General features: G+C 37.9%; 1 protein-coding gene across 2 annotated transcripts in view; it reads left to right on the top strand.

The window, feature by feature from the left end:
- The window catches only part of PLEKHA7 (pleckstrin homology domain containing A7), a 162,707-nt gene that overhangs the window by 110,293 nt on the left and 25,535 nt on the right, over nucleotides 1–26,879 (top strand). For both annotated transcript variants that reach the window (XM_057418314.1, XM_057418315.1), the window contains exons 8-13: nucleotides 825–925; nucleotides 11,385–11,566; nucleotides 13,524–14,000; nucleotides 19,528–20,047; nucleotides 22,072–22,158; nucleotides 24,868–24,921. In XM_057418314.1, the coding sequence (XP_057274297.1) occupies nucleotides 825–925; nucleotides 11,385–11,566; nucleotides 13,524–14,000; nucleotides 19,528–20,047; nucleotides 22,072–22,158; nucleotides 24,868–24,921 (1,421 nt within the window). The remainder of the gene's footprint in view (nucleotides 1–824; nucleotides 926–11,384; nucleotides 11,567–13,523; nucleotides 14,001–19,527; nucleotides 20,048–22,071; nucleotides 22,159–24,867; nucleotides 24,922–26,879) is intronic.

Here is a 26,879-nt window from a genome sequence, read left to right on the forward strand (position 1 = left end):
TTGGTTCATCTTTAATCCAGGGCTCAGTGTAAGAGTGAGAACTTCTGAATCCAGTATTTCTACCAAAAAGAGATTAGATGTGATCTTAGGCTGAAGTAGGAATAATGGATTGCATAAGGTTATTATTAAAGTTTTGAATATTGTGTAGTGTGCTACAATTTTTGGAAAGCAGTATGGAATATGAAACTCAAATTGATGTTTCTAGGCACTGCATTTCTCCTACTGATCCACTTAGAGCCAGCAGAAATAGAGGTTTCCTGATTATAGCAATTAGCCTAGATGTAAAATGCCAAATGGAAGGTCCATCACATTATTCAGCCTGTCAGAGTTCATTTGTCACAATAAGCTTTATTTTCAAAGCATATTATTCTGTATGAATTTAAAAAATTACCACCCAAAAAACTCCATAACACCACCCCTCCACCCCCAAATTTTCTTTTTAAAAAAAATTCAGTCTTGTTTCTTTAGAAATGAAACATTTTTCTCCATGTACCATTGGTGTTGAGTCATAAAATTCAGGTCAGAATGGACTTCAGGAAGTGTCTAGTCCAAGTGCCTGGGGAAAGCAGGGTCAGGAAAGAAGTCAGCCCAGGTTGCTCAGGGTTTAATCTAGTCAGGCATTGAAAACCTCCAAGGATGGAGATGGCGCAGCCTCTCTGATCAGCCTGTTCTGCTGCTGCCCTGTCCTAATGGGGAGAATGCTTTCCTTTATATTCAGTCTGAAGCCGCTCTTTTTTCTGCTTAACGCCTGTTGTTATCCCAGAATGTATTGTTACCCCACTGAAAAGTGCAGTGAATTAGATTCTATTTTTTTTATTCAACAGACAGCAGAGAAGAATCTGTTCTGGGTAGCATACCATTGCCTAGTTATGTAATATCTCCAGTTGGACCTGAAGATCGCGTAAATCGCAAATTTTCTTTTAAGGTACAGTTACAAAGCTTATTAGCTAATCATGTTTTACAGTGTTTATTTGCACTAGAGAAACTGCTGTTGTAAAAAGAAACATTATCTGCTTTCCTATTTATTTATTTTTCAAAGAAGACAGGTTTATTGACTGCCTGTCCAAATGTGACGGCACTTTTTTGTTGCTTATGAATTGACATTCATTAATAACATGTCTATAAGTAAAGATCCTGTTTCTAAACCCAGAAATGAGTATTGATAATTTCTTTCAGTACTGTATATGGATTGAAAGGAAAGTTGTCTCTTTCTCTTTATAGAATACTTGATCCCATTGTGGACTGATGGTCCTTTGCGTTTTGTTTTGTTGCGTTCTTTTAAAAAAATAAACTCATCAGCTCAGTTCTTGCAGTTAGAAAATGACAACGCTGTAGCTTTTAAGGTTTAATTTCTTCATTTCAAGGGTAGAAAGTGGAACCAATTTTTTTCTCCTTTTTTGGGAGGGAGAAATAGTTGTTGTAAAGGACATGGACTTTTTCAAGGAAAAATGACTCTGATATAGTTTGAGGTTGGTTTTGTGTTTGTTTTTTTTAAAATAGTTTAATTTACCGTTCTATGTTATAAAAACATACTAAAATTAAATAAAACATACATCCCTTCTTGAAAGTGGAAAAACCTGACTCCAGTTGATTGAATTGCAGCAGTAAGGCAAAGTTTAGAAACTTCAGTGTACACTGCATGTTTAAATTCTACTGATACTTGGAGCAGAAAACCTGTTCTTGTATCAAGCAAATGAGATATATACTTAAAAATAATTTAGAAATCGGGTTTTGATCTGGTACACTTACGAGATCTGGAAGGAAACTTTCCATTTGAAACTTTTCTTAACTGAAATTCATCTGCTCAGTTTACACTTTCTCTTGCATTTTGATTTTTGGAGTGTTTTAAAATTATAGACTGCCTTTTGTTAATTTGGATTCTATCTTCAAGTGGGTAATGGTTTTAAATTTATTACACAAATATTAACTTGGGAATATACTGTTTAAATATACTGTTTAAAAATGTAACTGTTTAAAAACAACCCAGTGCACTTTGTGGAAATGTTTATTGTGCTTCTTCAAATGCATTGAACATGAGATAGAAGGATAATCTATAAAGGAACCTTTGTTTAAGAAAAACATTCCGCTCCCGATATTTAATGAGAGTTATTCATAAAGCCCTCCTCTTCTAGAGCCTTTTCCTAGGAAGAAGCACATACTAAAAGAGGACCCAATGTACTTCTAGGCTTCTACTTCTCTTGAATAACCAGGGAAGGTTAGTGCAGACAGGGAAGGAGATAAAGAAAGTAGTGATAATATCTAGATGCTTGAGAGTTTGTTTTTTTTTTAAAAATCTGCTTTTTATTTTATTGAAATAGTGTTTTTGAATGTTAATAAAATGTATATTGGGATTGTTAATCACTTTAACACTATCAATGATAATGGCAACAAAACCCCTGTATGTGATATGTGAACATACACGCACATGTTTTCCAAGTAGTATGTTCTGTAGGCAAGCTCTGAAGTCACCATTGCCAAGTTATGCCTCTCCTTTTTTGTGGACTATGCTGTGATCATGATTAGTCCTTTTCAGAAACAAGTGCAGGCTTACGCTAATCCTTTTAGGGTATCACACCTATGTGAGCTCTACCAAGTCTTCAATCTGAGTCTTTTTCTGAAAATCAGCATGAGCCAGTAACTTGAGACTTTCAACACTGGGTCATTACTGAAAAGGTGATATATAAATAGGGCAGTGATTGCAAAAGAAACTTTGTGGTAGAAATCTATATAAAAAATGCCCAACATACATTTCAGGTATTAGTTTGTTGGACGAACCTTAACTGTGCTTTAGGTGTTTGATGATTGAATACAGACTTGATGCTGCAGTTTCATTTTATTTAGAATCAACTCCTGGGGCAGCAGGAGGATTTTGTTATATTCCTGTCACATGGCCCCATCCAACACTGACATTCAGTGGTCATGGAGCTGGCTCTGGGCATTCTATCACTCACCAGCCATTGCCTTTATCTAATCTCTTCAGTACACTTTGATATCCAGAGCCTAGATGGACATTCCATCTCACGGCATAGTGCAGCCAGAAATAGAAAACACAAGCAGATTAAGCCCAAAATAAAGATAAGACTTTTTTTGCATTGAAGTCCTGAATGAGTGGGAGAATTTGCCATGTCAATTTTTACATTTGGCCTGCCATTTATTTAGATTGTTGTAAAGCCTCTGTTACAGTAGTATTGGCTACCATTTTAAGAAGTTGTTTTAAGTTACAATGAGTTTTTGATGCTAGGGAAGCAGTCATACTGTAAAAAATGTCAACATTTTGGTTTGTAGAACTAAAGGAAGGAAATTTACTTAGCAAAGACATGGATGCTTTTTGCATATGATTCAGTTAGAACAAGTTTTGTAAAATAAATGCTCTCTAGGATGTATTTTAAATCCTACTAACTGTTAAAATGACCACCACAGGAGTCTTCAGAATTCTTTTCCTTTCGTATCCTGAGGTGCAGCTTTAAGCTTTTGTGTCTCTTTAGGTGTTTAACAATTACAGGCCTGCAGAACTGCACACAGGTTGTTCAGATGCAATCAAAAACCTGCTTTGAAGTGTAGCAGTATGTATGTTGAATTGTTCTGTTTAGAAACCCTGCTTTTGAGTATCTATCATGACAATTTTTTTCACATGGTTTGTCTGTCCCAAGCAAAGTGCTGTGACTAACTGTAAGCTACTGTCATTATGCTGTGTGGCATCTTTTTAGAACTCAGGATCCTTGCTGCATATTTAGTTCAGTAGCTAACATCTTAAAGTTATTTAATCTAATTGTTACATTTTTTTTAATACAGTAATTATTTGCTGATAAAAATGTAAAGGGGCACAAATTCAATGGATAGATTTTAATGTGAAAAGGTTTGCACAGCATCAATATAAAGCTGGAAATGCTCCCTGTCATTAATAGGGAATTCACTGTACTTTTTAGTAATACCATAATTTTAAATGTAAATTATATCAATTTATGTCCATGTCATCACAGTCTCTTTAGAAGGCCCATTGTCCTCAGTCATAAAAACTCTTTTTAATTGGTCTTATATGTGTTAAAACATACAAGAGAATACTGAAAGTAAACTCATTTGTATGAATCTGACAGTAATACAAATTGAGAAACATGGGAGGCCTACCAATGTTCGATGTAAAGAAAACACAAAACTTCATACAGAGGCAATGTATGCAGGTATACATTTATATCTAGGGGTGTTCTGATGTTGCTATAAAAGGTAGGAAGTAGCATTGGAGATATAAATTACTCCTTATTACTTTGAATACTACCTTTTAAATATTTTCAGATATACACTCATCCAGCCTGAGGGCATTCAGACCCTAGGAAGTCAGGCCAGACCATTACTTTCAGAAGATGCTACTACAGCTTGATTTTAAACGTCTTTTCATTATTGGCACTCTAAGACTTACTTAATGGCAGTATCCATTCATTGCTTAGACCTGCTGGGACCAGGGCAAACTTTTTATCTGTTTCTTTGATCTCATTAGTTTTCTTAAGCAATGTTGACATAGTTTGTTTGTTTATATTCTCTGGGTCATTGTTGCTTCCTTAGGCTCCCATAGTGCTTATAAAAATTCTCTGGGTCTGGGGATTCAGGTGAAGAAATGCCAAGGGCTATGAATTGGAGGTGCCATTTTAGAATTTGGAAGAGAGAAACTTTTAGCTTCTAGAAGTACTGAAAAAGCTTAATATTATTTTTGAGTGAAAGATGAATTGTAATCCGCTGTTACTGTGTTTTATAGTGATGGCTCAGAGTCTTGTTTCAATTTTTGCTCATAAATGGTTCATAAATAACAAAATTCAGGAGAAAGAAGATTTTCTTTGTATATTATAACTTATTGAGAGGACAGACTTTGAAAGATTACAGTTATGAGAAAACTCTTCCCCTCCTCATCTCTTTGTCCAAATGCTGTGGCTGCTTCTCAGAATTTTGAATGACTGGAGGTGAACATAACAGCTCTAGGCATTAGTTACTTTTAGTACAGTCTTTTGTTAAGTATTTTCTTTGGAAACATGAATCTTTTCATGATTTTAACTTGTTTAACTTTTTGTCCTTGTCTTGTCCTGTTGATATGCTCTTGGGGTTTACTGTCCATTTCTCCTTCTGTGCATTATGGGAGAGAGACTGCTTTTCTTCTCAGTCTGTCCAGATTAAGGCACCTGAATGCATGAATAGGTACCAGTATTATTTTTTCACTGTTGTGTATATGGTGTACGTGTGCTGTGTTTGTAGGCTTTTTAGTATGCTATAGTCATCCTAATAGCTACTGCTTTAAAAAAAACACCACCACCAAAAATCCCATCTAGCTTGCCTCTGCTAGCAGTGACAGCTGCAGGACATTGGCACAAAGTGGCGTTCTTGCATATAAAACATGCTACTAATAAATAACTGAAATGTATTTGAAGTTTCCTGTAACCAGTTTTACATATTACAAGCTTCACAATGTTGTGTTTGCTGATGACAACACACTATTTGCATTACCCTTTCTGAAGCTATGAATGTTTATGGCTGTGACAGCTTCAGTCTCTCAAGGGAGAATGGTGCACCATACTTCGCTTTTTTACACCGTTTTCACCTCCAGCCTTTCAGGCAATGCTTTCAGATGTGTTCATCATGCACCACTGAAAGAGAACTGAAAGAGAAGTGAATGAGTTATCTTGATCAGGACATAGAGGTCAATTAAAACAGACAGCTGTTAAATCCATTTATTGGTGTGTTACGCAATCCCCATAGTTAAGTTACCCAAGGTTCTGTTTTTTTTAACAGCAAGTATATAATGAATGAATGGTAGGGTCCTACTGTGTCATCTGCGGTGGGACAGTCTCATTTTCTGCAGGAGGCACTTCACTTCTAAATTCTAGCATCTACTTCTATGGGCTGAACATGGTCTGCGAAGGAACCCTGCAGTCATAAGATCTAACATTAAAATCACGATTTTACTTTACATCTGGAGCTGCTAATTTTTCGTTTCTTCTTTCACTGGATGGTATCTGTAAACAGCAATGAATTCAACACTCCTAAACCATATCTCTTCATCAGGAGACTGTAGCAATAGGACAAGGCGTAATGGGTTTAAACTTAAATAGGAGAAGTTCAGGTTAGATATAAGGAAGAAGCTCTTTACTGTGAGGGTGGTGAGGCATTGGAACAGGTTGCCCAAAGATGTGGTGAAGGCTCCATCCCTGGCGATGTTCAAGGCCAGGTTTTACAAAGCCTTGGGTGACATGGTCTAGTGTGAGGTATGGCAGGAAGGTTGGAACTTCATGATCTTAAGGTCCTTTCTAACCCTAACTATTCTATGATTTGTTTTGATCATTTATAGTGGTCTCAAAATGGGGAAAAAAGAAAACCCCAATGCCAAAGAAGAAAACCCAAAGAACTTAACCAGGCAAACACGAAATCATAGAATAGAATCATAGAACAGTTAGGGTTGGAAAGGACCTTAAGATCATCTAGTTCCAACCCCCCTGCCGTGGGCAGGGACACCTCACACTAAACCATGTCACCCAAGGCTTCATCCAACTTGGTCTTGAGCACCACCAGGGATGGAGCATTCACAACCCCCCTGGGCAACCCATTCCAGTGCCTCACCACCCTAACAGGAAAGAATTTCCTCCTTATATCCAATCTAAACTTCCCCTATTTAAGTTTGAACCCATTACCCCTTGTCCTATCACTACAGTCCCTGATGAAGAGTCCCTCCCCAGCATCCCTGTAGGTCCCCTTCAGATACTGGAAGGCTATTACACTTTTTCTCTCTGCTAAAAAAAGAAAAGAAAGAAAAAAAAAAGAAGCTATCCAGCATGGAAGAGTGAATTTAGGATCATAGAATCATAGAATAGTTAGGGTTGGAAAGTACCTTAAGATCATCTAGTTCCAACCCCCCTACGATGGGCAGGGACACCTCACACTAAACCATGTCATGTAAGGATTCATCCAAACTGGCCTTGAACACGGCCAGGAATACATCATTCACAACCTCCCTGGGCAACCCATTCCAGTGCCTCACCACCCTAAGAGGAAAGAACATCTTCCTTATATCCAATCTAAACCTCCCCTGTTTAAGTTTTAACCTGTTACCCCTTGTCCTGTCACTACAATCCCTAATGAAGAGTCCTTCCCCAGCATCCCTATAGGCCCCCTTCAGATACTGGAAGGCTGCTATGAGGTCTCCACGCAGCCTTCTCTTCCCCAGACTGAACAGCCCCAACTTCCTCAGCCTGTCTTCATACGGGAGGAACTCCAGTCCCCTGATCATCCTCGTGGCCCTCCTCTGGACTTGTTCCAACAGTTCCATGTCCTTTTTATGTTGAGGACACCAGAACTGCACACAATACTGCAGGTGAGGTCTCACAAGAGCAGAGTAGAGGGGCAGGATCACCTCCTTCGACCTACCTGCTGGTCACACTCCTTTTGATGCAGCCCAGGATACGGTTGGCTTTCTGGGCTACAAGCGCACACTGAAGCTGGCTCATGTTCATTTTCTCATTGACCAACACTGCCAAGTCCTTCTGCGCAGGGCTGCTCTGAATCTCTTCTCTGCCCAGCCTGTAGCTGTGCCTGGGATTCCTCCGACCCAGGTGTAGGACCTTGCACTTGCCATGGTTAAACTCAAGTGTGTCAAGGTCCCTCTGGATGGCATTCCTTCCCTCCAGCGTATCAACCAAACCACACAGCTTGGGGTCATTGGCAAACTTGCTGAGGGTGCACTCAATCCCACTGTCCATGTCACCAACAAAGATGTTGAACAAGACCGGTCTCAACACCGATCCCTGAGGGACACCACTCGTTACTGCTCTCCAGCTGGACATTGAGCCATTGACGATAACTCTTGCGTACTGCCATCCAGCCAGTTCTTTATCCACAGAGTGGTCCATCCATCAAATTGATGTCTCTCCAATTTAGAGACAAGGATGTCGTGTGGGACAGTGTCAAACGCTTTGCACAAGTCCAGGTAGATGACATCAACTGCTCTACCCCTGTCCATCAGTTCTGTAGCCCCATCATAGAAGGCCACCAAATTGGTCAGGCAGGATTTCCCCTTAGTGAAGCCATGCTGGCTGTCACCAAGCACCTTGTTGATTTTCATGTGCATTAGCATGCCTTCCAGGAGAATCTGCTCCAAGATTTTGCCAGGCACAGAGGTGAGACTGACTGGTCTGTAATTCCCTGGCTCATCCATTTTCCCCTTCTTGAAAATGGGGGTTATATTTCCCTTTTTCCAGTCATCAGGAACTTCACCTGACTGCCATGATTTCTCAAATATGATGGCCAGCGGCTTTGCAACTTCATTTGCCAGCTCCTTCAGGACCCGTGGATGGATTTCATTGGGTCCCATGGACTTGTGCACGTTCAGATTTTTAAGATGGTCTCGAACCAGTTCCTCTCCTACAGTGGGCCCAAGGTCTTCATTCTCACAGTCCCTGCGTCTGCCTTCCAAGACTTGGGTGGTGCCAGTGAAGACCGAGGCAAAGAAGTCATTCAGAACCTCAGCCTTCTCCAAATCCTGTGTTGCTAATTCTCCTGATAGCTTCCAGAGGGGGCCTATGTTCTCCCTAGTCTGTTTTTTATTTGCTATGCACCTGTAGAATCCCTTTATGTTATCCTTTATATCCCTAGCCAAGTTCAATTTTAACTGGGTCTTCTTTCCTAACCTGGTCCCTAGCTTCCCGGACAAAATCCCTGTACTCTTCCCAGGCCACCTGTCTTCTTTCCACCTTTTATAAGCCTCTTTTTTCATTTGAATTTTCCTCAGCAGCTCCTTATCCATCTAAGGAGGTCTCCTGGCCCTCCTGCTGCACTTCCTTCTGGTTGGGATGCAACACTCCTGAGCTTGTAGCAGGTGGTCCTTGAATATCAACCAACAGTCTTGGGCCCCCCTGCCCTCTAGGGCTGTATCCCATGGAACCTTACTAAGCAGGTTCCTGAAGAGGCCAAAGTCTGCTCTTTTGAAGTCCAGGGCAGTGAGCTTGCTGCACGCTCTTCTCACTGTCCTGAGGATCTCAAATTCGACCATCTCATGATCGCTGCCACCAAGGCTGCCCTGGAGCGTCACATTTCCAATGAGCCCTTCCCTGTTGGTGAGCACGAGGTCAAGCATGGCACCTCTCCTTGTCGGCTCCTCTATTACTTGCAGAAGGAAGTTGTCTTCTACACAATCGAGGAACCTCCTGGATTGCTTGTGCTGGACCGTACCATCGTTCCCACAGATGTCAGGGTGGTTGAAGTCCCCCATGAGAACAAGGGCCTGCGAGCGTGAGGCTGTTCTTATGTGTCTGTAGAGTGCTTCATCCACAGAGTCTTCTTGCTCAGGCAGTCTGTAACAGATCCCCATAGTAATGTCTCCCATCGCTGTTCTCCCTTTAACCCTGACCCACAAACTCTCTGTGGACTGCTCTCCTGTCCCCAGACAGAGTTCCATACTCTCCAGCCTATCCCTAACATAAAGGGCAACTCCCCCTACCCGCCTGCCAGGCCTGTCCTTCCTAAAGAGCCTGTAACCTTCCATTCCAACACTCCAGTCGTAGGAGCCATCCCACCATGTTTCTGTGATGCCTATTATATCATACCCCCGTAGATGTGCACACATCTCTAATTCCTCTTGTTTGTTCCCCATGAAAAACTCCTTAAATTCCTAAATGCACAGTTGATCAGGGCTACTGTTTTATATATGTAAATCATGGCTTTGTTTCCTCTGTTTAAGATAGGTAGCTAATGGTGGGAAGGGAGAAGAAACCACCTTGTATTCCCTTACAAGCCAATGCTTTGGGGATAGAGACACTTTTCTCTTAGCAGGGGAATCCCTTGGACTTCTCTATGTAAACCCTTCCTTCCTTTCCTTTTCACCTCCTTTTTTTCTAGCTGGCTGGTTTGCTACATTCTCAGCCTTTCCACTGCTGGGGTGATGGCAGGCCAGGGAGTGGCCCCTCTGGAGACTGTAGTACCAGAGTTTTCAAAACAGAGGCTTCCTTGCTTGAGGTTCAGAAGGGAAAGGCCATGTTTCACACATTCACAGATTTTAGAGCACTGTAACAGCAAGCAAGTATTTTGCTCTTTGGAGTTGTTGATATGGGTCTTTACGGTTGTGGTAATTTGGAAATTTTAACATTTAGGGAGGCCTGCACTGGATTAAATAGCCTGGGTTTTGTTAAAACTATCGCTGTGTATCTGAAGCCACCTGTGATTGTAGAGTGTTTGGGTTTGGTTTGTTTGTTTGTGTTATTTTACTTTGGAATAATGAGAGTGCATTTAACTGCATAAAAGGATCATTCATTTAGGGAAGATTTGTGAAAGATATTTAACATTTAACAGAAGTTGTAGACAAATTAAAAAGTTAAGAGAATTTTTTTTCTTTAAAAATCTCCAACAACCCAACCCTGCCTCAGCAGTGTTTCAATGCCATTAGCTTTTGTGTGGGGTAGCAGAATTAGTTTTATAGACAGCAATTTAAATTACTAATTTTATTTTAGTATCATTACAAGAGCTTTCAAGCCAACTATATTCTCTTCAGTTTTTTGGAAAGTAAGTAGATGAATCTTTCCTTATTAAGCTGAAGTACATCTGTACAGTAACTTTGAGAAAATACAAGAAAGTGTTTCAGGACTGATACGACTTAGTAATATCTATATTATTGATTAGACAAATGTGGATGAGATTTGATTAAATTCAAGTAGCCTAGTGTTACAGACATTCCACATTGAATACGTTTGAATATAGAGGAATTTCCAATATTCCATAGTTTGCAGTGGAATTTCATAAATTATTTTGGTGTGCAGAAATACTTGTAAATATTTTATGTGCTGTAATAATTCAATCAGTGTTACTAAGTGTATCAGTAAGTTTTGTGGTTTTGCAGCTAATATGGAGGTTCAAGTGCATGCTTTAACCAAAAGCTCCTAACATGCATTATAATCGGTTCTTAAATAAGCAATTTAATTGCTTGAATTGTAAGATACTGTCTATGTTTTGTCTGAATAAATTGCTGTATTAAATGAGCTGGGAAAATTGGCTTGCTTATGCATGTCTCAGTGAGAATTTCTTTAATTTGTTCTATATGGTATTTATGGCAAATGAAATGTATCAGTTAAGTGAAAATGAAAAGCTGAAATTTCTTACTATGAAAAAGACACACTGCACTTTTAGTCTTAATAGTGTGAAAAAATGGTAGGGGAATTTCAGTAAAAATCAGAGAGTGCCTTTAGAGTTTGCTGCGGTAGCCCATTGTGGCAGTGTAACAGTTTTACCCAAAATTCAAGAAACATTGAGGAACCTGAAAAGGTATTTTTAAAGGTGTGAAGAAAAGTTACAGTAATTTTTTTTTTTTTTTTGGTGGGGGGGAATGAAAGGGCTCTCTGACTTCTTTTTAATTTCCTTTACAGGCTGTTCATACAGGTATGCGGGCATATATTTATAATAAGAATTCTGTTATTGGCTCTCAGGCAGAGCATTCAGGGATGCGGACATACTACTTCAGTGCAGATACCCAAGAGGATATGAATGGCTGGATCCGGGCTATGAATCAAGCTGCCCTTATGCAAACACGCTCTTCTTCACTGAAGAGGCAAGTTCACTACAGAAATTGTTAGCTTGTAAAATTTTGTCATCTATTTTATGCATATGTATATAAAAATCAGATTGGTGATTTCTGTAAGTCTGTGCAGGAAAGCTTTATGCATACATTTATAAATGTGTGCATGAAACTCATTCCCATTTTAAGGAAATAATTATTTTAAGTTTACATTCTGTTGCAAAACATTTAAATTAAGAAAACCTGGTGTTCAGTATTTGTGTATTTGTGTGTACACTCAAATTGTGTGCCCACATTTACTGACATGGATTAATTTCTGTGTTTATATAGTTTTTTAGGGAATCTCAGTTAAAAGTTGCAGGTCTTCTGAGCAAATTAGTACATCTTCAATAGCCAATTGGTAGCCTTGAGGAGAGGAAAGTCAAAAGGGAAAGACAGAAGAATAATGAGTTGTTTCAAATGAACTAGGACTTTTAGAACTAGGATTAAAATGCTGTTAAGAGTGAAAGAATGTTAAAGATGGGTAAATTGTGAGTGCATGATTATGGATGTTAAGTAATTTCTGAAGGTATTAAATGCTTATTTTTCACTTTGGTGGCCTTTAGTACTTGTAAAAGGCTTTTTTCTTTTTTTCTGTGTAGAAACAAAGCACTGTTACAAAAGGAGGATGTCCTTTGTCCTGTTATTCTTAATTAGTGCTAGAGGCAAACGAATTCATCTGTGCCTTCATGTGCTTCCAGTTTTTCCCTTTTCTTAAAATTGATGTAGCCTTCTTGATGTTTTGACTTAGGAATGTGATTCTTTCCCTACAACTCCTTGTGAAAGAAGACTCTGTACTGTAGGACAACCTTGCTTTAACCACTGGGCCTGTGAGGATTAAAATGTCAGGGTGCAGTTTCTTAGAGTATCTTACACTGCTGCTTGCTCTTTACAAGTGAAATATAAGCAAAGGTCCAACATCTCTCCCACAGCTTTACATCTTGTATTATTTAATATTAAGTGTTTCTGGATTTAAATTCCAAATAACACATAACCTGTTACCTGTTTTTTCTTTATATTCTTTATAAGGATAGAAGTAGTTGAAAGAAAAATTGGGGAAGTCTGGCACATTGGAAGTATTGATCCAGTGTCCCTCCCCCTAGTCGACTCTTCATTTTGAGACTGAAGTGAAAATCATTGCTTGATTAGTTAGTTTCAGAGAAGATGAGGTGCTACTCTGAGATCAATAATACTCCATTGAGTTGTAAGAGAGAAAGAGAAGTTTATCACTATAAGAAGATGAAGAAAATGGCAGATTAAGTGTGTTATGTGTCAAAACCAACATAAATCTTTCAAGATCCTTAGACATTATATAGTGGATTGTAAGTTTAATATCAAGGTTTCTGGTACAGATTTTTGGAAACATTTATTCAGTAAGGTAAATAAGCAAAATGGTGGCCATTGCAGCATGTATTAGGAGTGATGGAGACTATTTTTAATTTTATTTTTTGCAGGAATAGCTTCCAGGTTAGAAATTCCCTGGACAATGATAGTACTTACTCAAATGCAGATACTCTTCTGTTCTGCTGGCCAGAAATGAGTAGTCCCTTAGGCATCTACAAAGATATGACAGACTTTTTTTTACTTTGCAATGAGCAATTGGCAGTTTGGTTTTGTTTTTTTTGGCTTTCAATGTTTCCTAGGATAGAAAGGCTTTCTTTTTTTCAGTTTTTTGACACAATATTGCACAAGTTTAACATTTATTTCATACATTATTAGTATTTTCAGTCATTTTTACAGATGCATATAAATGATTTCTGCTTCCTTGATAGCACTGTAAAGATAAATTTTGTCTTAATTGGAATGATAACTGAGCTTTGCTGAGCATATTTACCTTACATGTCAAATTAAGCAGAGCCTGGAGAAGGTGCCTTTGCAGGTATGTTTTCTAAAATAGTAACAAGACCACATCAACCTTTCACAGTTAAAGTGTTCATTATTTTCTTTTCAGAGAAACTGAAAAAGTGAATCAGCAAGCTGTTCCTCAAGTCAATCATGTGGATGCCTGTAAAGAGTGTGTGAAGGCAGAGATTACAGATACAAAAGAAAGTTATCAAAAATCAGCTGAAATCGTCAGATATGATAAGTGTGAGGAGATAAGAAGAGAAAAAGCAGAGGAGGAGCATTATGTCCACAGAAAAGAAACTCCAGAAACTAAGAAGGAAAAGGCTAAGCATGCGTTAACAGAAGCTGATTCATTATTTCCAGACTTAAGGAATGCATCATGGTCCCGCTCTCAGCCAGCTGAGAAGAATGGAACACTTCCTAGTTCATTAAGTATGAGTGCTGGCCTAGTGGAGCAGAATGGTACCAGCTCATATAAAAGAGGGTTTGTTCCCAGAACAAATCCAGATAAACAGATTCAAAGAAAAAGTAACATGGCTCAAGTGGAGCACTGGGTAAAAGTCCAAAAAGGAGACACAAGAAGGTTAGTAATAAGCCCATCTTTAAGTAGACTGCCAAGTGGCATTTTCTTAAATGCAAGGAAAATGTGTATTAGTAATATGTTTAGTGGAAATCAGAATGATATATAAGACAATTTACTTACTCCTCGAGTGCAGAATGGTATTTTTGAAATGTTTATCTCATGGGAAGGTTCAGTATGGAATTGGCTAATCAAATAATTTGAATGTTCTCGCTATATTGCAACTAGAAGAAGTGAGATTAAAGTGCTTTTTTTTTTAATTGTTTTTAATCACTATAGTTGCTTAAAACTTAAAAAAAATTGCTACAGTTGAAAAGCCAGAAAGTGAAGTGCAGCCCCCAGTTACTTCTTATTCATAAACAACTACACAATACAAACTGTAGATAATTGTTTGTTTTCCACTTAAAAAAATGCTGATTTTTTTTTTCCTCTGCCTTCTGTTCCTGTTCCAAGCATCCATTCAGTCTTCTGTATCAGATCACTACACTCAGAGTCACAGCGTGAGCGTCATATATTAAAAGATCTCCGCATATTTATTTAGTTAATGAAGAGGTCTTAGAATGTTGCCATGGTCTCCAGGATTCTCTTTTCCCTTTTCAGTCCCTGAAAATTATAGACATTGTCCCAAGAAGTGGAAGATGCCCTGGAATGCTTTTGTAATTTAAAAATCTTAAAATTGCTTTAAAGTGTGCAGTCAGATTAGGTACCAGTTGAAAAAATGAAGTGATGTCTGTATGTCCCTGTTCAGAATGTCACCTTGTGTCAAGTGTCTAGAAAGACAGTTCGGGTCTGTGATGCATGTGAGAAGTTTTCAAATATACGTAATCTACTCAATTACTACTTCATACATTTGCTAAAAACTAATTATAATATAGAATATTAGGAGACATTAGCATGTGGGGTTTAGGAGGGAGAAAACATTTGGGGCATTTTTTTTTTTAATGCTTATTGAAGCTCACATTTGTCATTTTGCATCCAGTAAGAAATTTAAGGCTTGTTAGTTCTGTTTGGAAGTCCATTCTTGTACTCTCTTATCTTTGGAATTACTCCTGAAGAAGTTTTCATACTTTTTATTATTTAACGTTCTTCTGGATTGCTAGAGTCAATTTAGGATCATAGAATAGAATCATAGAATCTTAGAATTTTTTGAATTGGAAGGGACCTTAAAAGATCATTCAGTTCCAGCCCCCTGCCACAGGCAGGGACAAAACTTGCTTCACTTTTTGCAACATTTTTTACTTGGATACCAATCAAGGCTTCCCGAAAGAATATGACTAATGACAAAAAGTACTTGGTATGTTAGTTCCTCTTACATGCACAGATAGATTAGTGTAAAATAATACAGAAAAATACTGAATTAGCCAGTGCTTAAAAAAAACTTATGTTGATGTTTTTCACATTAAAAGTGCAGGCAGTAATGAGGCTTGACTGATAGCTAAATAAGTACTGTTTTCTTCCTAATTACTTTTTCCAGTAAATCAACTTTAGGTGTGTGTCAGGTGTAGCGTTAAGATAGTGCGGTTGTAGGTGCTAGGTTTTGTTCTAGGTAAAACTAGCTGCTCAGCTGGAGCTGCTAAGCATTCAGTGAAACTTTGCAGGAGTTAACTACAGTTATGTAACCAAAGTATACCTATATATAAATATAGAGAGATAAATGTTCTTCTTACCTTAACAACTTGCTTTATGTTCTGTTTTAGTTCAGTTGACCTTGTTTTCTTTGTCTTTCCCTGCCAAATGCTGTTATATTTGCTATATTCAGAATAAATTTCACATTACCTTCCTGAAAAGTAATGGATCGATCTTTCAAATGACACCTTCTCTTAAGGTGCTGAAGTTGTTGCAGTGCATTTAGCTGATGGATAGAAGTTGCATGCTAGTTGTCAAATGTCTTCTTGATTACAGGATGTAGAAATTTAAGATAAGGATGATAATCTGATTGACATTCCATTTTCATTTTAATAAATATGTGCATTAATTTCTTAATGCTCCATGTTGACTGTTTCCAGCTGAAATATTACAGATGAAGAACCTCTGAAGTGTTAGAAGCCTTTATAATTTTTGAACACAGAATAAGTACAGTTTTACTTGTTTCCTGTCAGGTGTATAAAGTTGCAATGCTTGCCAGCAAGTTGATTACAAAAGGAAGAACCCTTCACACAAATACAGCAGTTGTTTGTGTAATTATTTGCAGGGATTGCACCTTTTATGTAGATATTTAGATATTTCAAATAGATATTTTACTAGCCCTTTTTATAAAGCACTCAGAACTGTTTGCCTATTTGGAGATTCACTTCTCTTGGACAATGACACTACAGTCAGATCCAGTGTAGTCATCTAACCCTACTCTCTCAGCAAAGGAGAATACCTGCTTTATTGAGGTTCATGCTAGCCTTTGAGAGAGATCTAGAGTATTGGAAGAAGGTTTGAAGGGAGGCTTTTAGGAGATTTTGGTTTTGAGTAATTAAAGGTCAGGACCATTAAAACAGCAGCTGTCCAGAAACCATTAGTCTTTGAATTGATTCCTGTGCCTGTATTGACATAGTGAATAGATAATTGTAAGAAATTTGCTATTTCTAGCAGTTCGTTTGCACTCAAAAATGTATACAGAAATCTGATAAATGCAAGCTTAATATTTCCCAACTAAATGCTGCCATGTTGAGGAATTTCCTTCCTTGCTGCAAATACAGTGTTAAACATTTCTTGGTATGCAGAACTTTCCATTCTTTCCTGATTTGCCTAAAGCAGAAACATGTCTTTGTTAGCTTCTGTTCATTCCTGTGAATGGGCATAGTGTTTCCAATAATTGTATTTGTTTTCTTTTGAACATTTGTTTTCTTTTTGCAATATCTACTATGTGGTTGTTTCCCATTGCAGACTCTTGATTTTCATGGCCAATAATATAATATGGCATGAAGCCATTTTTCACTCTTCAGTGTCTGCTTTTTTATGTTCTTTATACCTCATTATTCAAGTGATGGAGATTCTCAAGAACAGCTGCTTTTGCTCACTTTTACTCTTGATCCCTGAGAAAACAATTGTCCACAGTCAATTGTGGACTTACTTGGGTCATCTGGGACATCGTTCCTTTCCTATTACTAGGAATTGGTATATCATCTTAGTGCCTATTTTTATATAACGCACATTATTTTTAAGGGTCTGAAACCTTGTGTGGTAGAGATGCCACCTGCTTGAAGCCTGTCATCTTAGCTGGAGGCTTCTCCCTATTTCGTATACTGAGAAATTGCAACTTGCCTATATGTAGGCAGTTGCCTCTAAAGCTCAGCTTTGAATATGACTTTCCCTGTGCAATGTAATGCATGTGCATTTCCCAGCTGCTCCGAGTGCTGTTTCCATCCAAACAGTTTTTAATTCCTCTTGTACAAGTTCTTCCTTTTCTAAAAGAAAGGCATGATTTCCACCACCACCCGTGCAAAAATAAACCCCACACCCTTCAAAACCAACAACAAAATAAACAAAAAACTAAAACAGACCAACGAAAAATAAACTAAAAAACCAACCAAAGAAACAAAACAAACAAACAAAAAAAAAACCAAACCAAAAACCAACCAACCAACCAACAAAAAACCCCCACAAAACAAAGAACCTCTTAACACTCATGGGGTCTTTGATGTTTTAGACTGTTTTGGCTCCTAAAGCTGTTAGGCCTGATGGCTTTATTGACTCGCATTAATTCTGGGCTGGTTTCAGTTCTTCACCGTTTCAAGTCCAATTAGAAAATAACCACACACAGATGGTTTGCAACATTTTCCCTGCCCATGGCAGGGGGGGTTGGAACTAGATAATGTCCTTTCCAACCCTAACTATTCTATGATTTAATAGTTTGGCAATGCCTTCATAAAGGCTGCATCAGTTTGGTGTATAGGAATGGTCAAGCTCTCTTCCCCATTTTTCCACAGAGAAATCACCTAAAGGATCTGTCATGCCTGTCTCAGATGTCATTTCAAGGCATAACTGGCTCCAAGCTTTCTCAGCTCTCATTCCTATGTAGAGAAAACACATTTCTACCAATCACTGTGATTTTTCACGTGGAAAGAATTGGCAGTACAGTGCAGAACATACAGAGTACCCATGAGGTAATGAGCTAGGCAAAGAGGTTACTTAACTGCTGAAGACTCATCTTTTGGTTGCCCCTGTTCATACTACCTGCCTGCCTTCACTGTGAAATTTGAAATAGTGTCAACGCTCTGTGGTATGAGAGAAGAGCTTTTACAGATCTGTAATCCTCCATGCAGTACAGGGCAGTTATTCTGCTTTTTGGCATGAGGAATTATGTATCCTTTCAAGAGCATCCATGTTTCAAGACAGCCCAACAGTGCCAAATCCTGCAAATAGGAGGTGGGGACAAGTACTGGGCAGCAGTTACTGGTAGAAATTCTATTCCTCCTGCTTCTGTTAATCTTGGATGCTGAACGGAGATGTTACTTTCCATCCTGTCCTTTCTTTTATGTGGAATTTCTGTAGAGTGGTGAACGTGGTCTGAGTTTCTGCATTTGTGGTTGGTTTTTTTCTTGGGTTGTTTGTCAGTTTTTGGGGTGGTTTTTTTTGTTGTTTTTTTTTCATATCATTGCTCTGTAGCAAGTCTAGCAGAATAGCTTCTGTCTGGAGATCCTGAATTAATGGAAGAATGACTGCATCTGCAGAGATCCCAGATGTTTAACTGGAGAATCAGAAATTAGTTTATGCATGAGGCTATGGAAAGATTTTGACTTCAAAGTAGGAGAGGGAGCTAACTATGGTTTGTCAAAGCCTTTGCTATCTTAACTGCCTACTAAAAGATATAATTTCTACACTTTAAGTGTATGATGGATGCAGTACTAAAGCCAGGATGTAATGCCTCTTTATATTCTAGTCTAGTTTGTTAATGAGGTTTGTTGTAAAAAGCCTTGTTGCTTAAAACAGTAGAAACAGTAGCATTAGGTCAGATGAAGGTAAATCATACAGACCTGGGGACTTTGAGCTGTTTCTTACCTTCTTTTTGCTTCATTTATGTGAAGAAAAATTATCTGAGGTACTCATTCTGTAACTTGTGAGATTTCCTCTTGCCCTTCAAGGTAATTTTTTCCAATGAGCGTGCATGTGTTGTTCGTGAACTGCACCACCTAGTGGCTTTCGGTGGAAAGAAATATTTTTGTTTACAGGTCTGCTCTTTAAACACAACAATAATTCCTTTCTTCATGTTCTCGACATTTTTTTTTTTGGCCTAAGCACATAATACTGCTGTCCTTTAAGTTTATTTCTAGTAGGTCAACCTAGATTAGCCACCAAGTTAAAAGCCTGTATTTATACTATTTGCATCTTTGCATGAATACAGTGTAATGTTTTTGTGCAGGTTAGATTTCATTAATTATTACTTTTTTAATATTTTTGTAAATTCTTTTTAAATGGCTTTTGTGTGTTGTGTCTTGTAGCTTCTCTACTAATGTCATTAGAGATTTTACATTTTTTTATCATTCCCTCCTGTTCATGAGTGTATGCTAAAATTTGCCCTTTTTTACCCGCTCCATTACAGTCTCGCTTCTGATCAGACTCTTACACGTCAGGGTCCCAATCCACCTTTTCCTGAAAACTATCACACTTTGCCAAAGAATACCCAGCAGCCTTCAGGGAGCTCACCGCCACCACCAAACCGCAGTGTGCCGAGTGACTACAAATATGCACAAGATCGTGTCAGCCACTTGAAGATGTCCCAGGAGGAAAGGCAAGCAAATAAGGATGGAACTGTGTGGCAGCTGTATGAATGGCAGCAGAGACAGCAATTTAAACATGGCAGTCCCACTGCCCCACTTTATGTAGGGTCTTCAGACTTAATTGATCGTGGTAAGTCAAAAAGTTCATTAGATGTTCCACGATCAATATCTGTTCCACCCTCTCCATCTGATATTCCTCCACCTGGACCTCCAAAAAGCTTTCTCCCAAGGAGACCACACACTCCTGCAGGAAGGCTTACAGTTAAACCGTCTGATGAAAGACAGACTACAGATGTTCCTTTTGCTGGATCGCCCAGGAAGACACGAAGTCATGCTGTAAAGGTTTGTATGCAGTATAACTGATTTCAAACTATTCTGCGTGTGGTGCGATACACTGATAATTTTATTTAGTGATTTTTCATTGCACAGAAGTTACAGAAGTTAATACAGCGGATAATGTTCTCCCAAAGCCCTTAATCTTCCTGATTCTTTCAGATTTTTTCGGGGGGGGGTGGGGGGGTGGGGGTGGGGGGTGGAATTCATGGCACATCACATTGGTTTGAAATTTTTATTAAAAAACTGAAAGGCATATGTTTATATGTATAAAATATACAAATTGAAGTATTTTAATGTATAGAGTAGGTAGGCAAGAATTTAAAACTCAGCAGGATGAATTCTTCATGGATTATTTACTTATGCTTGTAGCCTTTATTGTTTGCTGTGTTTGTTTTCTCTATATGTTTTTTTTTATTGTAGTTAGTCTTACAGCTGATTCAGATTTTAGTTATGGCTAAAACCATAATAGTTTTTCATGCATTTGATAGTTTAAGCTCTTTACAGAGCATTATCGGTAGGCTAACCAAAATCAAATAGTGTTAGTCTGAAACTTTAACCTTCTTCAGAGTTTCATTGTGGGTTTTTTTTTTTTTTGTAAGCACTGTGCTGTGTTGTAGGTACTTCTTAATCAGAGGTGACAGAGGTTTCCCTGCTCAGTACTCCATGTAGCTCTCCTTGCCTAAGGAAACTGGGGAAATTCAAGATTCAATCAAAGTAGGATTTGCTTGTCTTGGTAGCTCTTACACTGGAATAAGTGAAGATGAAAGCCTCTGTATTCTTTAACAGAACCATGGGCTCTGATGGCAAAAGTATTTGCAATGAAAGAGACTTGTAAATTCACATACCCAGCATAGGTTCAGACCCATGACTGTAGGTTGCGTGGCAGTCTCATGCATGGTTTAGACTTTTTACCTAGCGTATATGTGTTGTAGGTGTCAGATGTCTTTCAGCACTTATAGATGTATAATACACCATCAGAGGATTAATTAGTGATGTGCAGCACTGGAAATTAATTATTTTTTTTTTCATGCCTGGTATTGTTTTCTCTGTGTGTAAGTTGAAGAAGCATTACATCCCTTTCAAAGGAATGTACAGCAGTCTTTTCCCTTCCTGTGCAATGTGGCTGCATATATTTTACTCATACGACTCTTTTATGTCATCCTGGTTTTACTAATATAGGGAAACAGTTTTCCTCATCTGTGAAACTTTTCAGTGAAACTTCTTCAAAAGTTTCTGGAGAAAATGCCCATGTTTCTGTATGTAAGCACCCAGTGTCATTTTACATTTAAATGTATATGTTTTCAGAATTTTGTGATACTCCCTCCTCTGTAGAATTCTTTATTAAATTCCATTCAGTTACATTTAAAAATAAAAATTAAAAAAGGCAGAACAAAATAGCATTCAGTGAAACTCAGGTTCAGGAATAAAAATAAATCATGAGACATTTAGTCTGCCTTGAAGAAAGCCATCAAAGTTTTGCATTAAGAGAAGCATGAAAGGATGGATGTGCAGTAGGTTTTCATAGCAGAAACGGGCAGGTCAAATATGATTATTTAAAAAAAAACAGGTATTAATGGAACCCATTGCCACAAGGTGTCACTCATGTTAGTAGCTTAGTGTTCACTGGCTAAAAGAGGCCATTCACAGTTGCTGTGTGGAGTACAAACCTGCATAAGCACACCAGCCTTTCTCTGGGAGACAGTAGGTGGGTGTGTGGTGGTGGGGAACTTTATGAACATTTTCTTTACCTGCTGGAGGCCACTTTGCATGTTCTGCTGAAGCATCTTGTGCTGCCAGAATCCACTGATCTGCCCAGCATCGTAGGTGCTAAATTTGTGTTTGTTCATTTGTAAGTTTTACATAATCATCAAAGGTCCTGGCTGCTCCATGAATGTTACCCTCATCTAAGCATGCCATGAATTCAAATAGGAAATCTGTGGCAGGGGTGTATATCTTCTGAATTTTCCCTCAAGTTCAACATCCCGCTCACTTGAGACAATCCTTACAATTCTGGCTGTGGCTTCTTACAGAGCTCAACTCATATTGATCGACGCTCTATGCCTGCCATGGGCTACATGACACATACTGTGAGTGCACCCAGTTTGCATGGCAAGTCGGTAAGTTGAGAGAGCAGATACTTTTCCCTTTTCCTTTTGTGTCATCATAGTACCGCAAGGAAGTTTTAAAATACTGCTCATTCCATAGTAGTTGTATTTTTATTAGATAAAATATTGCTAACTTAGAATCATAGAATGGTTCAGTTGGAAAGTACCTTAAAATCATCTAGTTCCACGCCCCCTGCCATGGGCAGGGATGCGTCACACTAGACCATGTCACCCAAGGCTCTGTGCAGACTGGCCTTAAACACTGCCAGGGATAGAGCATTTACTATTTCTTTGGGCAACCTGTTCCAGTGCCTCACCCCCCTCACAGTAAAGAGCTTATATCAAACCTGAAGTTCTCCTGGTTAAGTTTTAACCTGTTACCCCTTGTCCTATCGCTACAGTCCCTGATGAAGAGTCCCTCTCCAGCATCCTTGTAGGCTCCCTTCAGATACTGGAAGGCTGCTGTGAGGTCTCCACGCAGCCTTCTCTTCTCCAGGCTGAACAGCCCCAACTTTCTCAGCCTGTCTTCATACAATTTGAATGAGAGCTTAATCTTACCCAGCTCCCAGTAAAGCCTGTAGGAATTTTCCTGTTATCTGCAATGTGAACAAGGGTGAGCTGAATAGACTCTTGAGCTGTCTGTTATACAGGACCCAACATTTTTATGTTTATTTGACCAAATGCAGTTAATTAAATAATTGCTTAATCATCTCAAGTAACTGCTTTCTGGGCACTGAGGTGAAAAATGTAATTACATTTACTCCCCTGCTAATTTCCTCTTTACAATGTGTCTAAATACCTGCAGCCTGAAGAGCTAACATTGCTTCTCATTCGATTAAGGAGACATCAGGCTAAGTTGGCTAGTATACGAAATTACACAATCGCACAGTTACTGCAGCACTTGCCAACTAATTCCACCTATCAGGTCAGCTGCTGCGTGGCTCATCTGTGCCGTATGACATTTTGTGACTCTGCAAATGCTTTATTAGTGGCATGCTTGAGTCTGTGCTTTCTTGCCCATTCTTTGGCATTCTACAATTCCCAGGTTTATTTGTGTTTTTTCTTTGTTGCTGTATTTGCTGTAAAAGATGAGCATTTTAAGTTTCAGGGCACCCTGCTTATGTTTCAGTGTTATGTATACTTTCTTTTTATATTATTTCTGAAAATACTGCATATTCAGAAATGTGGGTTAAAGTACTAGATAAGTTCATTCTAAAGCAAAACCATTTCTTTGTGCTGCTTTCATGATGAGATTGGCTTCCTGTGCCACATGCTGCTTCACCTGCCAGTTGAAATGTGTCAGCCGGTCTGTACATTCATATGAGCTTCTAACTGTGTCAGTTCTGCAGGTGAATGTTGGTTCATAAAAGCTCAGAGGCATCTTGGATTATCAACAGTGCTCTCTATTGCACTCATGTATGAGACTTTTAAATGTGAGATCAAACAGAAATGTACTTCTAGAGGTCTTTGGTTCCTGTTAGAGCCTCAAAAATGGATCCACCTGGGAACAAAATGTGGTGAATTGGAATTGAAGGGTTTATATTGACCCAAAACAAAAGCAATTTTTTTTTAATTTGGAAAAGTTTAATTTCCGAACTTACCTCACCCACCGAACAATTGCACTAAGATGGAGATAGTAACAGGGATTTCTCAGAAAATGGCAGACTTTCTAGTCTCAGCCAGACTTAGAAGCTGATTGGACAAGAATTTCAAGTGAACCCCTCTAAAGAAATGCAAGTGTGATCTGTTCATTTTATGGCATAAAAAGTTTTCTTTCCTTTTTAAACTGCATGTTGTTATTGGCTCAAAACTTGAAAAAAAGTTCTAGTTGTGTTTTTCTTTTAGTCAGAATTTTAGTGTACCGAGAATATAAAATCTTGTCAAAATAGCAGTAAAACTTTTAGGAATATTGGGGAATTTTGGCTGAATACAAGCACATTTTTAACAGTTAAAATTTATTTTGTTCTGATATTGCAAATAAAAAATACTTTTCAAAAAAGTAGAAGTAACTTTTTTTACGACTTCTGTGCATGCTTTTCTTGAAGTAACTAATGAAGATGTTGCTAGATAAACATAACTATAAAATTAGGGTGACAGCAATTACAGGTGAGCCAATGAAAAAGATCAAGTTGAATACTATTACTGAAAAGACAAAATAGATTCTCTAATTATGTAGTTGAGATCTTTTTCAGTATTTTATTCACCTAACTTATTTTGTACGTTTCCCTGAATAAAGGAATTAATATCTTAAAATGTGTATGAAATATGATCAAAGTATTCTAATGATTTGTTATATGATGGCTTCTAGTTACATCAGACATTCAGTTAGGTACAAGTATTCTTCTTCTAAGGAGACATATTGTGCTGGAGGACAGCGCAACTTTTTCAGTGAAGGGATAGTCATTGGAAATTGATCTTGAAAAAATAACTTTTGAAAATGTACTGTTTCAGGTAGTTACCTATGTCATGGGAAATGGAAAACTCAAATCTATATGTTTGGAGAGTGGGCATGGGGCAGTAATATTCTTGGGAAACATTTTGCCCATTTTTCAGCTGTAAATAGCAATATGCCGGTGGAGCAAATGTGCTTTTTCTGTGTACTTCCTACTCTGTTATTTTGTTTCCTCTTTCATCCATTCTCTTAACTAATCGAGGTATTCCGAAATTGTTTCAAATATTCAAATACATCACATTATTTTTTCCCTATGTACTTACCTGAAGGCGGATGACACTTATATCCAGTTGAAAAAGGATTTGGAATATTTGGATCTAAAGGTAAGATTTTATAGGAGTCTACTTCCATCATTTTTTTTAACCCAGTGATCTTCTGTGTATCATCTTTGTACCTGCAGGTTTTCAAATTACTGTCTGTTGAGAAATGGAAACTCTTTGTCTTTTGCCAACACTGTTGTGCTTAGAATATTGAGTGTCTTTGTTGTAGCACCTATACCATTAAAGTGCAAACTCAAAAAATGTAATTGCTTCAGTTTGTACGAAGCACTTGTGTAACTAATAGTCCAGATGAATGATATTATGTGGGTAGTGAAATCAGATAAAATTGGTTGGACATGTTTCACTTCAGGCCTTGTTTTTCTTATGTTCGTGTCTTTGCCAAATGTAACTGCTTCCCAAGCCGTCAACTGAATTTTATGACAAATTCCAATTTAAAGGGGCTCACACTTTGAGAAGTTCATTAGTAAACATAGTGTTTTGTCTGTTATTAAGCACAACAGTTTTCACATTTAAAAGTGTCCACAATTTAAGTGTTATATGCTTAGCAAACTTATTAGGATGGGGTTTTAAATATTTAGTGGATTCCATCCAGATTGATTTGTTGCAGTCTTGGACATGAAGAGCTATTTGGTCTCCCCGAAGCTCTCTTTGTGCCTTCCTATAGCATGTGTAGCACCTGACAAATCCTGCCAAAAAGAGAAATGTGTGAGGGGTGCCTGATGTTTCTGTGAAAAGAAACTTACTTTTAGTATTAGTTCCCATTTGGAAATCTTGACAGCCAAAATGTCGAATGTATTTCCATAAGAATGATGTAATTTTTCAAGATGGGCATTTCTTAATAACCTTTCACTACTACTGGTCTGGAAATGTAAAAATTCACATCAGGTTGCTGAGAGATTAAAGAGGCCATGTGAAACTTGAGAAGGCATCTGTGTTGGTTACATTTGTGTTTTGCCACTGAATGTAGAGATTCTTTGTTTTGCACTGTAAGGAAAAGAATAATAGAATGCTGTATGAAACTAAGCAAATTACGTATTGATTTGGTAATGGTGGAATATGGCAAATTCACAGTTAATATACATGGTATCTTTCATTTAAGGCTTAGACAGAAACCCTATTAATTCAGGTCTCTCTTTTAATTTCATTGGACTTTGAGTTAGACCTACTCGGATTAGACAATTTCAAATAGGACTGAAGATTTTAGAACTGGAGTTAAACTTTTTTCATTTCATTAAATCCATTATTTCTGAAGATCCCTTTAGAGGTTTCAGAATATAACTTTCTAATTTGGAATAGTGATTAATTGTGTAATGCATGCTATAGTACCAAACCTGACTACAGTAACTGATTACACAACATTTAGCAATTTGTAATTACTCACCTGTTTTGTCTTCTTCTAGCTCTTATCCTTTTATATGAGCTGATTTTTTATTAAGAGTTTAAAAATATTATCTAAGAAACAATTCATATGTTAATATCACGATGATATTGTTCAACATTACAGTGAATTATAAATTAAGGATAAATGAAATAAAAATGCTCTACAGGTACTAATCCATTTCAGTAGTTTTCTGTTGCATGTGAGCTAGTTCTGACATAAAAAAATAAAGTCTAAAGACTGTTTACTCACACTATAAGAAAAATTGTTGATACTTTTGAACTTGCTGAATACCATACATTCTGGAGGTTTCCTTTAACAATATTGCCCTTACATCATGAACATTTCCCCTCAGCAAAAAAAAAAACAACAAAACAAAAGAAAACTCTTGCAATGACTGTAATTCGTCTTTCACTAATGAAATAGGAGTATGTGGAGCATGAAGGAAATGGTGTACCTATAAGCTAAGTTTAACCTCTTCTGCAGATACATTCCCACAGCTGTTTCCAAAGTTGTTTTTTAATCTCTAAAGTGGATAAACCCTGTATTAGAAAAGCAGTAATGAAAAGCAAAAGAAATAAGACCGTGCTTTTCTGCACAAGCTTCTGAGATGAGTTTGCAA

Source organism: Pezoporus wallicus, unplaced genomic scaffold (assembly GCF_028554395.1).
Source record: "Pezoporus wallicus isolate ANWC-B61680 ecotype Strahan unplaced genomic scaffold, APGP_CSIRO_Pwel_v1 contig_2025, whole genome shotgun sequence".
NCBI lineage: Eukaryota > Metazoa > Chordata > Aves > Psittaciformes > Psittacidae > Pezoporus > Pezoporus wallicus.